This window comes from Hippopotamus amphibius, chromosome 2 (genome assembly GCF_030028045.1).
Source record: "Hippopotamus amphibius kiboko isolate mHipAmp2 chromosome 2, mHipAmp2.hap2, whole genome shotgun sequence".
NCBI lineage: Eukaryota > Metazoa > Chordata > Mammalia > Artiodactyla > Hippopotamidae > Hippopotamus > Hippopotamus amphibius.
The window spans coordinates 18,403,023-18,420,825 of NC_080187.1; the positions used below are offsets into that span (position 1 = coordinate 18,403,023).

The window sequence follows — 17,803 nt, forward strand, 5'->3', positions numbered from 1 at the left end:
GAGCTATTGAAGCTCATCCAAATGCGGATAAACAGCACAAAGAACCAGAATAAAACTCAGGTCCCCTAAAACCAACTGCAATGTCAACATGCTTTGAAAATTGTCTATTAAGGATGCAAATGAGAAGTTAGCCACACTTGTTAGAAGCACTGTAAACAAAACAACGAAAGCCATTAGCAGGTACTTGTGTGAAAGTTGGTCTAGAGAAGTGGCAGGCTGTTGAATTAAGCAAGGAAAACAAACCCTCACTCAAGGGGACCTTGTCAACTTGCTCAGAGCTCCGTGTCCTTTCTAAAAGTTTCCTGGGTGGCACAGGTTTAATAAACCTATTTGTAGCCAGGTTAATAATAGCAACTAACACTCAGTAAGCGCTTCCTACGCGCCATGACTGTGCTAAATGCTTTGATGACATTAGCCCATTGAATTCTCACACCAGCTCTGCAAGGGAGGTACTAATATTATGATCATGATTTACCGTCCAGAAAACCAGGCACAGGGGGGCTCAGTGACTTGCTCAAGGTCACACAGATAATAAATAGGGACATCGGGATTCAAACCCAGTCCTCAGGGCTCCAGTCTTAGTCAAGGCAGATTTGATGTCACTCTTGGCCTCTGGCCACTTTCTGCCACACGGTTTTGAGCAAATCACTCATCATCTCTGAGTCTGATGTTTCCTGTAGAATCTGACGTGATTGCAGCAGCATTGTGAGGGTTAAATGAAATTACATATACACAGAGGCCAGCACACGTCAGCACTCAGTAAATGGTAGCTGTAATGATAAAGCCATCTCATGTAATCTTCCAATGACTGAATTGTATGTCCTGTTTTCTGCTCTGTCTCCAGCACGTTAGAACAGTGCCTGGCATGTAGTAGGTGCTCAATAAATAATTGTTAAATGAAGTTCCTCAACTGACGCAGCTAAGGAAGTTGTTTGCACTCCAGCCTTTTCAGCTGTATTTCCAGCTACGTCCCTATTCCTGATTTAGGCCTCTTGACTTCAGCTTCTGGAGTTTTCACCATTGTTCCCTTTGCCTCTTCTCCTCCTCTCTTCCCCCGCTACCCCGCATCTGTCTGTGACAAACGCTCTGTTTAGCTTGAATGCTCTGTTTCATCTTCAAGTCTTGGTATAGATCTTACCTTCTTCAGCAAGTCTTCTCTGAGTCCCAAGAGAAGTACAAAAGTGAGATGTGCAGTTACCCTGGAGCTGGGTATATATTGCCTTGTCCTTTCAAGTGGATACTATTTAAATACTGGTTTCATAGTTATCAAATTGGGTTAGGGCATGTATAGAAAAGACTTTTTCTCGTCTTATTTTGGTTTGTTTTCTTTTTTCTTTTCTACGTATAGGGCCCTCTTACCAGGGAAGAGCCATTGACATTGTGTCTCCAATTCTAATTTATCCCAGTGAAATCTTGACGCCTCTTGTCGACTGGACTGCTGGCTGGCTGTTCTGGTTGTCAGCCCTTAGTCAGCCCAAGGTCCTCAAAACGGAATAAAATATTCTTTCTCTGGGAGCACACAGCTCCCCCCACCCCCGTGCTTCTGCCAGTTATAGCCCCATTGCTCTGTTGACGTACCTGCTTTCCTGTCTGGTCTCTGTCACACTGTAAACTCCTCATGAGCAGGGGCCTTAATCACTTGTGTGTCGCTACTGCCATTCCGCACTGCTTGCCCAAGAACTTTTTCAAAGCCATAATTGTTGAATTAAAGAATTCATCCATCTAAGATTTGTTGCACTGACTCTGTGTCTGATCTTTTGTGGGATGCTGAGAATGCAAAGAAGCATTGAGTACAAGTCCTTGCCCACTGGGGCAAAGTGGACTTTGGGGACAGGTGTTTGAGCCTCACTTGGTCCTGATTGATGTTGATAGCCCAGAGGTAACAGTATGGTAAGAGAAGCAGGTGGATTTGAGATAGGTTGAGAAGGTCATTGGACACCAAGATGAAACATTTAGAATGAATCTTATGGGTGAGGAAGCATTTCTTCGCTCCAAGACCTACGCAAGTTACCTAGCAACCAAGTTTGTTTCATTGGTACCTGTGTGTTTACAGTGTATACTGTGCATTCTTCCAACAGAATTTAATATTATCCACATAAATCCAACCTATAAAAAAATGGGTAATATAAAGATAGGACGGATCAGAGCCATTTGTGAGGAGAGAAAGGGAAAGGGAGAAAATGGTTTCAGGAGCCTGAAATGGGAGAGTTACTCAACATGAGATAAATTTAGCTCTGTTTGTCTTGGCAACCAAAGTAAACAGAAGAAAACATGGTGGATTATAGAAATGCCCTTGCTTGAGAAAAGTAATTTTGTATTTTTAGGCGGTTTTTGCTTTGTTTTGTTTTCCAGAGGACACACTCCCTTTTCCTGACATAATTTGCTAAGAGAGATGTTTCCTATCTATACCTATATAAGAAGTAGTGAACAATGCCATCAACATTTTTGAAGTTTCAGTATTTCTTAGATCATTTAAAGGAGGAAACCGAGGGCCAGAAGGGTCTCGCAGCCAGTGAGGAGGTGAAACTGGGATAGGAGGTGTCCCAGGCTACTCTATCCTAATCTCAATATATTGAATATATTTAAATGTAATTTACTTTAAAATGCAGTGAAAATGTATGTAAAAATATGGGCTCAAGGACCACATCCAGCCTCAATAGTCCTTGCTAGGCCTTCAGTTTAATGTCATTTTTATGTTATTTTTGGAGGGAGAGGAGATAAACACATGTATTTAATATCCATTGTTAACTGGAAGCCCCTTATTTTCATTGTCAAAGCCGAAGTAGGCTCTAATTAATGGAAAACATTGACCTAGAGAATGCAGACAGATATTTTAATTTTCACTGTCAGTAACTAGTTGCAGTGGTATGGGGGTGCATTCACTCAAGCACCTGTTTTGTCGTGGTTTCAACTCTTAGGCTAGGCCTGATCTCTGACAGCTCTGACTGCTGATTGAAAGATAGGGGATTTACCTCTCAAAGTGAACATAGAACATGTACTTGCCAGGTTCTTGTCAAACAGTACAACCTTGCACTCTCCGCTGTTGGAAACATTTGCAAAAGCTCAGGTGTGAGACATATTCACAGACAACTGATGGAAGCACACAAAGTCCAGCCATTCTTTGGATAGCTGTTTTCATATGTGGGTTCTATAAAACATTAGCTCCATGAGATGCTCAAAGACAAAAAAAGGGAAGCTCCAGTGGTCAAGCCCACATGGGAAAGTTTGCACACCATAACTGTCTCTTGAAGGTTCACAGAGCACTTGGGGATAGTAAAAGCTCTGACAAGACCTGCAGTGATATCATATTTCATTGGTTCGAAAGCGCCCATATTTTCCACATTTTAACATTTCTGAAATTAGTATGTATTTTACTATCAATGGTTTGATAGAGTTTAATTTTTTTTCTTTCTTAGTGTTAGGTGAAATGCCAGTGTTTCCGATGAGTGTTGAGGGTCTTAGAGTAGATAAAATATTTTATGTAATTTAGCCCAGAGTTCCCCATGGCATTCCCTTTCCTTTCCCTTCCTTTCTTCTCTTTTCCTTTTCTTTCCTTTCCTTCCATCTTTTCTGAAGAATACCCTTGAGTATGTTACCTTCAAAATGCCTTTTCTAGAAACTCTAAATTTTTCCCTTGAGTGAAACCTGCAGATGGAGACCGCTTTGAGAACAGTTTTACTAGTCTTCATTTTTGTTAAGGTTGGGAAAATCCTGAGAACCTTCATGAGAAAGACTCGTGTGACATTGGTGAGTGGGGTGCACATGGTTGAAGGCCTTAACTGCTAGGTCACAGAGGGTCCTGGTCCTGATGACCCTAGAGTGGGATTTCTCACAGGTGTCAGTAAAGGTGAGAAAGCACCTGTTTCTCTCTTGCCTTGGTGGTAGGATGCTAAGATTCATCCCTAACAGTAGTCCAAGTCCATGTGGTATGCAGTTTCTTGAGCTCTTCTTACCCTTAACTTTACTCTTTTTTTTTTCCTTCTGGGATTTGATTCCCTTCCGTGTTTAAAAAAAAAAAAAAGTTCCTAGTCTATGTATCTCAGTACATAATTTTATTGATTCCATAAGCCATTGAGGAATGAATGAATAAATGAGCTGGTAAATACATGAATAAATAAATAAATACCCTGCCTTGAGAATTTGTATAAATGCCATTGCCCTTAGGTCCCAATTTCCTTTTTTTGTAAAACAAGATTGGAAGCAGTCATTTGTGCTAAAGTGGAATGAGCCCTAGATTTGGAGAAAGAAGATCCAAGTCCTGGCTTTTCCAAAGTGCTCGTGTGATCTTGGTCAAGGGATTTAAAATGCCAAGCCTCAGGGTCCTTGGTGGCAATGTCAGATGAAAGTACCCGTTTCATGACATTGCTGTAAGGATTAAATAAAACATGCTCTTGGCCAAACACGTATAAGATTTTATGGTACAATCTCTGAAGCCCCATCCAGTTCTAGTATTCTCTGTAATGTGATGGGTGTGTTCAGGCTAACACATTCATTGCCTTCAGCTAAAATGCCCAGTTTGTATCTCTGTACTTATTTTATGTTTTTCATTTTGGCATATGTATAAATATAGTTTCATGCAGATCTTGGCTGGTTTCCTGTGAGCCTACACTCTTTAGAATTTCTGTAAGAAAATCTCCCAGACGACAGAATGTTCTAAAGGAGCTGTATAATTATGTTGCATGGTACAAAAATAAGATTAAAAAAAATAGAAACCAACAACTAAATAGACCTTTGCATAAATCATCCTGTGCCCTGAGGTGGCTTGGGGGAGAGAGTTGCTCACATTTTTAAACTAAAAGGATCATCTGCCTTTATGAGTTCCTTTTTTTTTTTTTTTTTTTGGTCCCGCTCTCTCTCCCTACATCTCTAAGGGTCTTACTAAGCAAACCCAGGCCTTTTATCTCCCCTCCTTCCTCTGCTGCTGAGCCACAGTCTTTTCCCACTCCCAGGCAAAAGAAAATCACCATGCACCTACAGTTGTAATATGGCTAAAATCGTGCACACACACACACACACACACTCACTCACACACTCAAGTATATACTTCTTGAAATATGAACTCCAGGTTTAATTCCTAGCACCACGATTGACAAGGTTTATCTCCACGGGCAGGTCCCTTCATTTCTCTAAACTTCAGTTTTCTCGTCTGAAAATGGAAACAACACCTCCCTGTGAGGGTTGTATATTAGTTTCCTAGTGCTTTCGCAATGCATTGCTACAAACTCAGAAGCTTAAAACAATACCGATTTACTGTTTTATGGTGCTGGAGGGAAGAAGTTCTAAAATCTAGACATCACCAGGACTTCAAGGCCGGAGACATAGTCTCTGTGTCTGTCTGTCTCTTTCCTCTGCTTCCAAGTTATATCTCCTTCCCTGACCCTGACACTCTCCTCTACCTTGCATGCGCCTATAACGACCCTTATGATTACACTGAGCACACCCAGATAATCCAGAACCTTCATCCCATATCAGAATTCTTAATCACATCCTCAAAGTTCCTTTTACCGTGTAAAGTAACATTTCATGGGTTCTGGAGATGAGGAGGTGGATATTTTGGGGAACCGTTATTCTATCCATTATAGATTGCAATAAGGAGAAAAATATATAGGAAAAAAGTTCACTAGACTGTGAATCTTGAATGTGGGACTGAGCTTTGCATATACACATGTATGTATCTACATACATATATATGCACACACATATACTTGTATGCCTATGCATCTACATGTATGTGCATATATAATGTATATATTCAACTTATGTGTAATAATTATGCATGTATAAATATATAAAGTTATATATTTAAAATATATGTATAATGTATGTTTATATGTACAATGAATGGCACAAAGAAGTTCCTAATCATGTAGTTGGAAGCAAAAAAAAAAGAAAAAAATCAAAGAAGGGCAACTCTGTTGGCTTTAAGAAATCTAATCTAGAAAGAAGCCAGGAGCTAAGATCTGAGAACCACTGGAAACAAATGTACATTCTCTGGGAAGTGTAAATGGGCTAATAGATCAAGAAGCAATCACAGGTAATACTGGCATAATCACAATACCATTAATCATCATCATTACAGTAGTTGATGCATTAATTGGCCACTACATCATAGATACTATTTTGCTCTTTAGGTAAGTTATCTCTAATTCTCATATCAGCCCTATGATAATGGTTATTATTATCCCCATTTAATAGATTGTGACACTGAGGCCTAGGGAAGTTAATAGACTTGATCAGGGTCATACAGGTGGGAACTGATATGGCCTCTATTTGACCACAGCTTTAATTACCAGAATCTGAACTTGACACCTTGTGTCTCCTTTAGGTAAGGGGGCCTGGAATCTCAATAAATTCATCCAAGTAGAAATTATACAAGCTACATTCTCAGGCTAGAATGCAATAATATGAGATATTAACAGCGATCTATCTATCATATGAATCTATGTATTTGGGAATTACAAAAAACAACCTTCTAAATAACTCTTGGGTAAAGAAAAAAAAACTCAAATTATCACAAATTTAGAAACGAGCAGAAGCTGGAAGGCTGCATATCAAACTCATGGAATAGAGACAAAGAAGTAGTCAGAAGCTCCACAGCATTTACTAAGAAGCAAGCAAGACTGAAAATAAACAAATGAAGCATTCAACTCCAGAAGCCAGAAAAAGAATTATAAAACAAACTCAAAGAAAGCAGCAGGAAGGAATTAATACAAATAAAAGCTGAAATAAATGAAATAGAAAAAAAAAAAAAAGGAGCCTTGCCAATAAAATGCAAAAGCTTCTTCAAAGGAAAGAGAGAGAACACAAATAAACACATTCGTAATGAGCTACGGACATAACCAGAGAAGCACCGAAGATAAAACAAATTTAATGAGAATACTGTGTGCAACTTTATGCCAATAAATTTGAAAGTCTTGATAAACTACTTTATTTCCTTAGAAAATATAAATTGCCAAGTTTGAGTCATGATGCTGTAAAAAATCTAAATAGCCAGATAACATAACATAAAATGATAAGAGAGCTAAATGTGTACAATTGAAAGAAGACATCAAGCCTAGGGGATTTTATAGGCAGGTCTTATCAAATCGTCGAGGAATGGATAACCTTTATCTTATGTAAAGTGGTCCAGAGAAAGAAAATAAAAGGACAGTTTTCTAATTTATTCCATAATCCTAGCATAATCTGAATACCCAAACTGGGCAAATATGTACTCATTCGTCTAGAAAAATCTGGTTGATGTATTAGAACTGATGGGCTCCTTATGTGGTAGGATGAAAAATTAACTTTCAAAAATCGGGAATAACTTTCCTCAATATCAGCAATAACTAGAAAATATAAGGGGAAACAAACATGAAAAACGGATCCTATTCCTCAAGTGGAAAAGACTGTAATAATAGAAGCTATCACTCTACTACATCCTTGGGCACACTGTATTTCCGACACAACTCGTTTTATCTTCACAGTGGCTCTGTGTGGTGGGAACTTATTCATAGATTAGCAAAGGAAGTACAGAGAGGTTATGCGTATTGTCTGGGGTCACACAGCCAAAAATGGTGGAATCTGGATTTGGACTATTATGGTCTGGATCCAAAACACCTGCTTGTAACCTTAACAGCAGAGTGCTTTGCATAAATACCTATGAATAAAACCCCACAAGCTATGTGCAAGACTTTTCTGACCAAAAGTCTAAAACTTCAGTGAAGTTTGTAAAAGAACACTTGCTAAATAGAGATGCAAACTATGTTTCTGGATTAGAAGACTCCCAACTGTAAAGATGCTGTATCAATCAGCCAGGATAAGATAGGCTATGTCGCTGTTACAAATGAAGCCTCCCAAACCAGAAGACTGAACACAAAAGTTGATTTCTGGTTCCCATAAGGTCCATTGTAATTGAGGTAGCCCTCTTCCTTCCTGCAGTGTGGATCTGGAACACATGATCTCCAAGCTTGCCATAGCAAGAGAGGGCTTGACAATCATGTGAGATGTTTGTAAGGACTGGATCTGCAGTGACTTATACCACATCAACACAAATGCCATCTTTCAGAATCCCTTCACACAGTCCCTTAAACCCAACTCCAAGGGCAGCTTAGATGCACAATCGACAGGGTGTCCACAAAGAGGTCCAGTGTGGTGAACATAAGACATCATCTCTGCCACAGTTGTCAACAGTGCTCAGCACAGAGTTGGCGCTCAATGCATATTTCTTAAAGGAACAAAATATTATCAACTTTTCCCCATTTAGTCTACAAATTCAATTTAGAACGACCTAAAATTCCACTAAAATTTTACATGGATTTTTTTTAAGGTCTTTATTGGAATATAATTGCTTTACACTCTTGTACCAGTTTTTGAGGTACACCGAAGTGAATCAGCTGTATTTACTCACATATCCCCATATCCCCTCCCTCCCATGACTCCCTCCCACCCTCCCTGTCCTGGCCCTCTAAAGTATCACCCATCATTGAGTTGATCTCCCTCTGTAATACAGCAACTTCCGACTAGCTATCTATTTTACATTTGGTAGTGTATATATGTCAAAGCTACTCTCTCACTTTGTCCCAGCTTCCCCATTGCTCCACCCCCACTGCCAACCCTGTGTCCTCAAGTCCGTTCCCTACATCTGCATCCTTATTTTTGCCCTGACACTGGGTTCATCAGTACCATTTTCTTTTTTAGATTCCATATAGATGAGTTAGCATACGGTATTTGTTTTTCTCTTTCTGGCTTACTTCATCCTGTATGACTGACTCTAGGTCTATCCACCTCACTGCAAATAACTCAATTGCATTCTTTTTTATGGCTGAGTAATATTCCATTGCATATATGTGCCACATCTTCTTTGTCCATTCATCTGTTGATGGGCCTTTCAGTTGCTTCCGTGCCCTGGCTATTGTAAATAGTGCTGCAATAAACATTATGGTACATGTTTCTTTTCGGATTATGGTTTTCTCTGGGTATATGCCCAGGAGTGGGATTACTGGGTCATATGGTAGTTCCATTTTCAGTTTTTTAAGGAACCTCCAAACTGGTTTCCATAGTGGCTGTACCAGCTTACATTCCCACCAACAGTGCAGGAAAGTTCCCTTTTCTCCACACCCTCTCCAACATTTATTGTTTCTAGATGTTTTGATGATGTCCATTCTGACTGGTGTGAGGTGATCCCTCATTGTGGCTTTGACTTGCATTTCTCTAATGATTAGTGATGTTGAGCATCTTTTCATGTGTTTGTTGGCCATCTGTATGTCTTCTTTGGAGAAATGTCTATTTAGGCCTTCCGCCCATTTGTGGATTGGGTTATTAGCTTTTTTGATATTGAGCTGCATGAACTGCTTGCATATTTTGGAGATTAATCCTTTGTCTGTTGCTTCATTGGCAAGTATTTTCTCCCATTCTGAGGGTTGTCTTCTTGCCTTGTTTATGGTTTCTTTCGCTGTGCAAAAGCTTTTAAGTTTCATGAGGTCCCAGTTGTTTATTCTTGATTTTATTTCCTTTATTCTAGGAGGTGGGTCCAAAAGGATCTTGCTTTGATGGATGTCATAGAGTGTTCTGCCTATGTTTTCCTCTAGGAGTTTTCTACTGTCTGGCCTTACATGTAGGTCTTTCATCCATTTTGAGTTTATTTTTGTGTATGGTGTTAGGAAGTGTTCTAATTTCATTCTTTGACATGTTGCTGTCCAATTTTCCCAGCACCACTTATTGAAGAGGCTGTCTTTTTTCCATTGTATATTCGTGCCTCCTTTGCCAAAGATAAGGTGCCCATAAATGCTTGGGTTTACCTCTGAGTTCTCTATTCTGTTCCATTGATCTTCCTTTCTATTTTTGTGCCAGTATCATACTGTCTTGATCACTGTGGCCTTGTAGTATACTTTGAAGTCAGGAAGCCTCATTCCACCAACTCCGTCTTTCCTTCTCAAGATAGCTTTGGCTATTCAGAGTCATTTGCATTTCCATACAAATCATAAGATTTCTTATTCTAGTTCTGTGAAAAATGCTGTTGGTAATTTGATAGGGATTGCGTTGCATCTGTAAATTGCTTTGGGTAGGATAGTCATTTTCACAATGTTGATTCTTCCAATCCAAGAACGTGGTATGTCCCTGCATCTGTTTGTAATGTCTTTTGATTTCTTTCATCAGTGTCTTATAGTTTTCTGCATACAGGTCTTTTGCCTCCTTAGGCAGGTTTATTCCTAGGTATTCTCTTCTTTTTGTTGCAGTGGTAAATGGGAGAGTTTCCTTAATTTCTCTTTCTGCTTTTTCATTGTTAGTATATAGGAATGCAAGAGATTTCTGTGCATTAGTTTTGTATCCTGCTGCTTTACTAAATTCATCAATTAGTGCTAGCAGTTTTCTGGTAGAGTCTTTCAGGTTTTCTATGTATAATATCATGTCATCTGCAAAGTGACAATTTTACTTCTTCTTTTCCAATTTGGATTCCTTTTATTTCATTTTCTTCTCTGATTGCTGTGGCTAAAACTTCCAAAACTATGTTGAATAATAGTGGTGAGAGGGGGCACCCTTGTCTTGTTCCTGTTCTTAGAGGGAATTCTTTCAGTTTTTCATCATTGAGAACAATGTTGGCTTTTGGTTTCTCATATATGGCTTTTATTATGTTAAGGTAATTTCCTTCTATGCCCATTTTCTGGAGAGTTTTTATCATAAATGAATGTTGAATTTTGTAAAAAGTTCTTTCTGCATCTATTGAGATGATCATATGGTTTTTATCCTTCAGTTTGTTGCTATGGTGTATCACATTGATTGATTTGCGTATATTGAAGAATCCTTGCATCCCAGGGATAAACTCCACTTGATCATGGTGTATGATCTTCTTAATGTGCTGTTGGATTCTGTTAGCTAGTATTTTCTTGAGGATTTTTGTGTCTATATTCACCAGTGATATTGACCTGTAATTTTCCTTTTTTGTGACATCTTTGCCTGGTTTTGGTATCAGGGTGATGGTAGCCTCGTAGAATGAGTGGGAGTGTTCTACCTTCTGCTGTATTTTGGAAGAGTTTGAGAAGGATAGGTGTTAGCTCTTCTCTCAATGTTTGATAGAGTTCGCCTGTGAATCCATCTGGCCCTGGGCTTTTGTTTGTTGGGAGATTTTAAATCACATTCTCAGTTTCCGTACTTGTGATTGGTCTGTTCATATTTCCTATTCCTTCCTGGTTCAGTCTTGCAAGATTATACTTTTCTAAGAATTTATCCATTTCTTCCGGGTTATCCAATTTATTGGCCTATAGTTGCTTGTAGTAGTTCTCATGATCTTTTGTATTTCTGCAGTGTCCATTGTTTCTTCTCCTTTTTCATTTCTAATTCTGTTGATTTGCATCTTCTCCCTTTCTTTCCTGATGAGTCTGGCTAATGGTTTATCAATTTTGTTTATGTTCTCAAAGAACCAGCTTTTAGTTTCATTGATCTTTGCTATTGTTTCCTTCATTTCTTTTTCATTTATTTCAGATCTGATCTTTATGATTTCTTTCCTTCTGCTCACTTTGGGGTTTTTTTTGCTCTTCTTTCTCTAATTGTTTTAGGTGTAAGGTTAGGTTGTTTATCCAATATTTTTCTTATTTCTTGAGGTAGGGCTGTATTGCTATAAACTTCCCTCTTAGAACTGCTTTTGCTGCATCCCATAGGTTTTGAATGGTTGTGTTTTCATTGTCATTTGTTTCTAGATGTTTTTTGATTTCCTCTTTGATTTCTTTAGTGGTTTCTTTAAGTGTTTAATAGTGAATCGTTTAGCGTCCATGTGTTTGTATTTTTTACAGTTTTTTTCCTGTAATTCATATCTAGTCTCATGGCATTGTGGTCAGAGAAGATGTTTTATATGATTTCAATTTTCTTGAATTTACCGAGGCTTGATTTGTGACCCAAGATGTGATCTATCTTGGAAAATGTTCCATGTGCACTTGAGAAGAAAATGTATTCTGTAATTTTTGGATGGAATGTCCTATAAATATCAATTGAGTTGGTCTAATGTGTCATTTGAAGCTTGTGTGTCCTTATTTATTTTCTGTTTGGATGATCTGTCCATTGATGTAACTGGGATGTTAAAATCTCCTACTGTTATTGTGTTACTGTCGATTTCCCCTTTTATGGCTGTTAGCATTTGCCTTATGTATTGAGGTGCTCCTATGTTGAGTGCATAGGTATTTACAATTGTTATATGTTCTTCTTGTATTGATCCCTTGATCATTATGTACATGGAATTTGACATGCCAACTCTGAAATTTATCTGAAGGGAAAAAATGAGTAAGAACAGTAAGGAAATTTTAAAATAGAAAATTAATGTTCATGACCAGGAGAAGACTACTTTGCTACATTCAAAGCATGCTGTAAAGCTACATTAATTAAAATAGTGCAGAATTATTGCAGAAACACACAGATACTTAAATAAACTTGCCAACTATGTGTATGTGGTACACATAGCAATTTAGTACATGACAAAATGGCATTTCAAACTACTTAGTGAAACGATAGCTCCTTCAGATAATCATCTACCCATTTTAAAAATAATTAAGTTTAAGTAACCACTCCCACCATGCACAAAAATAAATTTCACATAGATTAAATAACCAAACCTGAGAAAACTGTATAAATACTAGAAGAATATAATGAAAAGTGTTTTTTCACCTTTGTGGCTTCCTAAGCATTACACAAAATTCAAAAGCAATAAAGGACCAGGATAAAGAGGTTATAAGGCATCAAAAGCAAGATTGAAACGCAAGTACCGACTGGAAAAAAATTTAGAAGGTGAAAAATTACTAAGAAAATATGCAAAGCATATACAGACCAATAAGGAAAAAGACGAGTGTCACGGTAGAGAAATGGTAAATGCATATGGATGGATGATGTACAGAATGAGAAATACAAGTGACCATGGCAACAAGAGATGGTGAACCTCACCAGTAATCAGGGAAATGCAAATTCAAAGAATCATGATTTATTTTTGCCATCTACGATTGGCAATAATGTCCATGAAAGAATCAGAGAAATGGGTTCTTCCATTCATCAGGATAGGATTGTAAACTGGCAGTACCTCTACTGACAGCCAGTTTGTAGATCTATCAAAATTTTTAAATTCATAAAACAATGACCCAGCAATCCCTCTTTAAGAATCTGTTTTATTAAAACACATACGTGCAAAGTGATATATGTACAAAATTCTTCGCTGTGGTATCATTAGTAATAACAAACAGCTATAAACAACCAAAATGCCCATCAGTAAAGATTAGGGAAAATCATTATGGAACATTTATACTGTGCAATGCCAAAGAGTCATTAAAAAGATCTGTATGGATACTGATTTGAAAAGATCTTTAAGAAATGATATTAGGTGCAAGTGCATATCTTACTACAATATGTAGGGTAATTCTGTTTAGGAGTTTATTATGAAAAACTCTATATATAATTTAAAAATATATAATATATGATATAAAATTAAAATAATATATCTTATATTATAAAAATGAAATATGTATAATGTATATATCTAAATGCATTGAAACAACCCTACAAGAATACATAATTATTAACAATAATGATAATCACTGGAACAGGAAATAAGGATATGTGTGGAGTGGGAAATGAAGAGCTTTTGGGTTTTACTTTATAGACTTTGATAATATCTAATCTTTTACAACAGCAATGTGTTATTCATACGTACGTATGTTGTGGGGGGGGGGTGGAGAGAAGAGGGTGAGCTCTACCAGTATATCATTTTTTGTATTTGCTAGGAATCTTTTGGAATAAACGGCTGGAACTAGACTTTATTGAGTAATTACCATATACTATGAACATTTATATAACTCACTTTATCTGTACTGAAGCTTTATGAAGGTAGAGTTGCATATATTTATTAGATGCAAAAAGAAGACAGGATAGACTTGACCAAGGTACCAGGACAAGCCTCTTTCCAAGAACTTTCCACTGTACTTTGGGCAGGAGCAGGTAAACATTGGGAAGACAATCACTGCATCTGTGCAATACACCAGGGGTTAGAGGAAAAAAGGACAGAGGGACAGCTTGCTTCAGACACAAGATATTCCTGATGTTCAGTGGAGTGATCTTAGCTCATGTTTTCAGCTCTCTCTGCCTACTTCCTACCTCCAGTTGGGTTCTTTGTCTCTAGCATTGGCAACTGGTTCCTGCATCCTGGGTATACTTTCTTCCCAAACCATGTTACAGAGCCTCCCCCTTCTCCCACATGAGTCTTTTTGCAGTCAGATCAATAGATCTTCACTTCATCCCATGGAATAAAGGTAAATAAGAGACTGCCCGCTTTCTACAGCCTCCAACTAGCATAGTGTATCCAGGGTCTATCATGCAAATAAGAACAACTGGATTTGGAAAAGACAAGAAAAAGGTGCCTTTGTTGCTAAACAGACCTGGTTTTGAATGCCAGCTTTGCCACTTACTCATGGTGTGACATGCTTTATTTGTTGGCTCCTCATTTTTCTTTTCTGTAAAGCAGGAATGATTATGCTACCTTTTTCATGGTTAGAAAATAAAGTGTCTAGTTGATAGTATATGCCCAATAAGTAAATACCACCATTGCCACCATTAAACCTCTCTCTACTTATTCTAAGTACACTGCAATTTCTATCTATGTATGTAGTCAGTGTATCATGGGACTTCATAGCAGCCTAGTGAATTAATGTAGGATAGGAGTGTTTACCCCCTTTTACAGATGAGGAAATTGGAGACCAAAGGGGTAAAATGACTTACCTGGCTTCACATACATCACAAGGAACAAAGATGACATTTTACCCTGTCTTCAATTGTGCAGCCTATTCTCTTACGTGTCTTATTTATTATGTGCACCCTACCCCCAGTGCCTAGCCAAGTATGGTGAACAGGTAGACACTCAAAAGATTTCTGTTTCTGAATTGATTTCACATAGGCTAGGACCTCTGCTTTCTCTTTTCTCCCCATGCCTCTCTAAGAGATTTTTTTCCCATTCTAAGAATCCCAAATTGCAAGTATTTTTTCCACACCCCATTCAGATGCATGTTTGGGCCATAGAGGAGCCCATCCCATTTCAAAGGCGTGCCAAGGGCCCTTCTCCTGTCAGAATTAGGTAGTTAGAGACCAACAGAGGCTGCTAACATTGCTAATTGAACAGAAGCTGCGGCTGCTGCTGCGTGTGCTGTCCGTGGTCCTGGAAGGATCACCCCTCAGTTGCAAGGGCAACAGAAACCTTGTTTTTGCTACAGTCTTCAACCTTGGCCGACAGACACACTGGGAATAGATTCTGCTTTGAGAAACTAGTTGATAATTCCCTGTGAATTGGTCTGTAATGCTTTTCAAAGTTTGTGTGTTCATGGAAAACAGTTTTTAAATTTGCTTTGTGCGTGGATGTGCTGTCTGGCTTCCCCCTCGACTCCTCCAAAATGTCACAAATGACTTTCCTTGCATTTACCAATTTGCAGGATTAATGTGCTTCTCTCTAGACACCTGTGCCCTAGATAGATTCCAGCCAGAATAGCTGTTTCCATTCCTAAATTCTGACCTGCTTTGCAGGCAAAGGAGGCCTTGGTTTTAGGTCACCCCCGATGGGGGCATCCAGCCTTCGAACTAACTCTCTGCTCTGTTTTATCATGCAGTTGTGTGGAGGAGTACAAGCTGGCTCCTGATGGAAAATCCTGCCTGATGCTCTCAGACGTCTGCGAGGGCCCCAAGTGTCTCAAACCTGACTCCAAATTCAACGACACCCTCTTTGGAGAGATGCTACATGGTTACAACAATCGGACCCAGCATGTGAACCAAGGCCAAGTCTTCCAGATGACCTTTAGGTATGGGGCAGACACCTGCACTTCATTGGCAAGTCACTGACCCAAATTCTGGGCCGGGGAGGAAGCCACGGGCGCCATGGGATCGAGGTCTGTTATACTGGTCAGCGTCTCCCCCAAATCACTAATGCCTTTGCATGAAGTGTTAGAAGCCAGCAAAGTCCATTCCCTGAAGTTCCTTTTCCACTGACGTAGCCTATATTTATCTCACCCTCCCATTTTCTAACTCTATCCACATATTTTCAATTCAGTCTTAAATCATCCTGTGAGTACAGTTAATGGAATTTTTAATGTAATTAATCTTTCCATCTATTAAAAATAAGTATCATATGTAGGCTATTCAGGCAATTCAAAAATAAAGACATTTAATGAACTAGAAAATAAAGTTCCCATTACCCAGAAATAGCCAAAATTAACATTTTCTCAAACACCTCTCTTGAACATTTTCTAAAACACCTCTCTCTCTCTTTCCCTCTCTATCTGTATATCAGTGTGTACACACACACACACACACACACACACACAAACATGCCAACTCTTGATAGAGCTGTTTAAATTGCTTTTTCTGCTCATCAGTATGTCAGAGACCTCTTTCCCTGTTAATAAATACAGAGGTACATGTGAAATTAAAAGATGAGACTACTCTCATATGAGAATAAACAGAACAGGGACTGGGTTGGCCAAATTTTATGAAGATTAGACATGCAGTCTATTTGTGAAAGTCTTCTTGGGAGAGTGGAAGAAACTGGGACTGTTCTATTTGGAGAAGAAAGGCCTTGGGTGGGATTTATTCATGCCTCAAAATCTGAAAAGCCATAAGATGGTAGCAGAAGAATTGTTCCATGTATAAGAAATGATTATCTTTAAAAAAAACAAAACAAAACACAAAACTGTGCTTTTGGACGGTTTTGCATAGAATTGTAATGGGATATTATCACAAAGAAGGGTTCTCCCCACCATTTGAGGCCATGTCAACAAAAGTCAGAACTGGTAAGAAACATCACCGTTACACTCACCCTCATCCTCATCCTGTCATCTAATAATTGTGCTTGTAGTAGGAGTGGTAAGAATGGCTACTGTTTATTAAGAAATACCCTATATCAAGCTCTTTACTAAGTATTTTAATCATAATAGTAATAATAGCCACTAACATTAATTTAGCACATGCTGTCGGGATTCTAAGCACTTTTCATCCACTAATTTATGTCATGCTCACAATGGTTCTGTGAAGCAGAGGCTGTTGTTATCCCCTTTATACAGATGAGAAGTGGCAGTGTTAAGTGACTTTTCCAAATCCCCCTTATACGATGTAAAAGAGCCAGGATCGTGCCATTTTAGCTTCATAATTAAAACCTTTTGAGATATCATATCATGGCCTCCATTTTACAGTTGAAAAGTCAACACCAGAGGGGTAAACTGACTTTCTCAAGGTCACCATCTAGTGAGAGGGAGGGTGAGGATTCAGATGTATATCTGGCTGACCCCAAAGTCCTGCTCTTATCTTCTAATCCAACATACCTTATCACTCCCCACTTTATGGAACTAGAGGAAATGCAAATTTCCTAAAATTACTCATCTATGTAGTTATCACATGCTCTTTGAGCACCTGCTGTGTTGGGTACCAGGCTGGTTAGTAGGGATACAATGGAAAATGAGATAAAAATGGCTCCAGACCCTGTGGTGCTTAGATACTGTGTGTGTGTGTGTGTTATCTTAAGTACTTAATTTGTGGCAGAAATTATGAAGTAAAGATACAGTATTCCAGAAAATCAATTAATGGTGTGATCTAATTTAGTTGGAGTAGAGTGTGTGTGGTGGGGGGAGGTGAGGGATATGTCTATTGGATTAGAAAGCAATAATAAGGCTCATAGGCTACTTTCCAGAGGAAGTGTTATTTAACTAACACCTGGAAGATGAGTAGGAGTTAGCACTGGAACAGTTTTCAAGCAGAGACAGGTGTTCTAAGAAGGAAAAGTACTTGGTTGACTTAAGGGAGTGAAGAATCTGGTGTGGTT

At 38.6% G+C, this 17,803-nt stretch overlaps 1 protein-coding gene across 4 annotated transcripts in view; it reads left to right on the forward strand.

Moving 5' to 3' along the window:
* The window catches only part of ASTN2 (astrotactin 2), an 887,719-nt gene that overhangs the window by 549,370 nt on the left and 320,546 nt on the right, over positions 1-17,803 (forward strand). For all 4 annotated transcript variants that reach the window (XM_057724291.1, XM_057724290.1, XM_057724292.1 and 1 more), the window contains one exon: positions 15,603-15,791. In XM_057724291.1, coding sequence (XP_057580274.1) covers positions 15,603-15,791 — 189 coding nt within the window. The remainder of the gene's footprint in view (positions 1-15,602; positions 15,792-17,803) is intronic.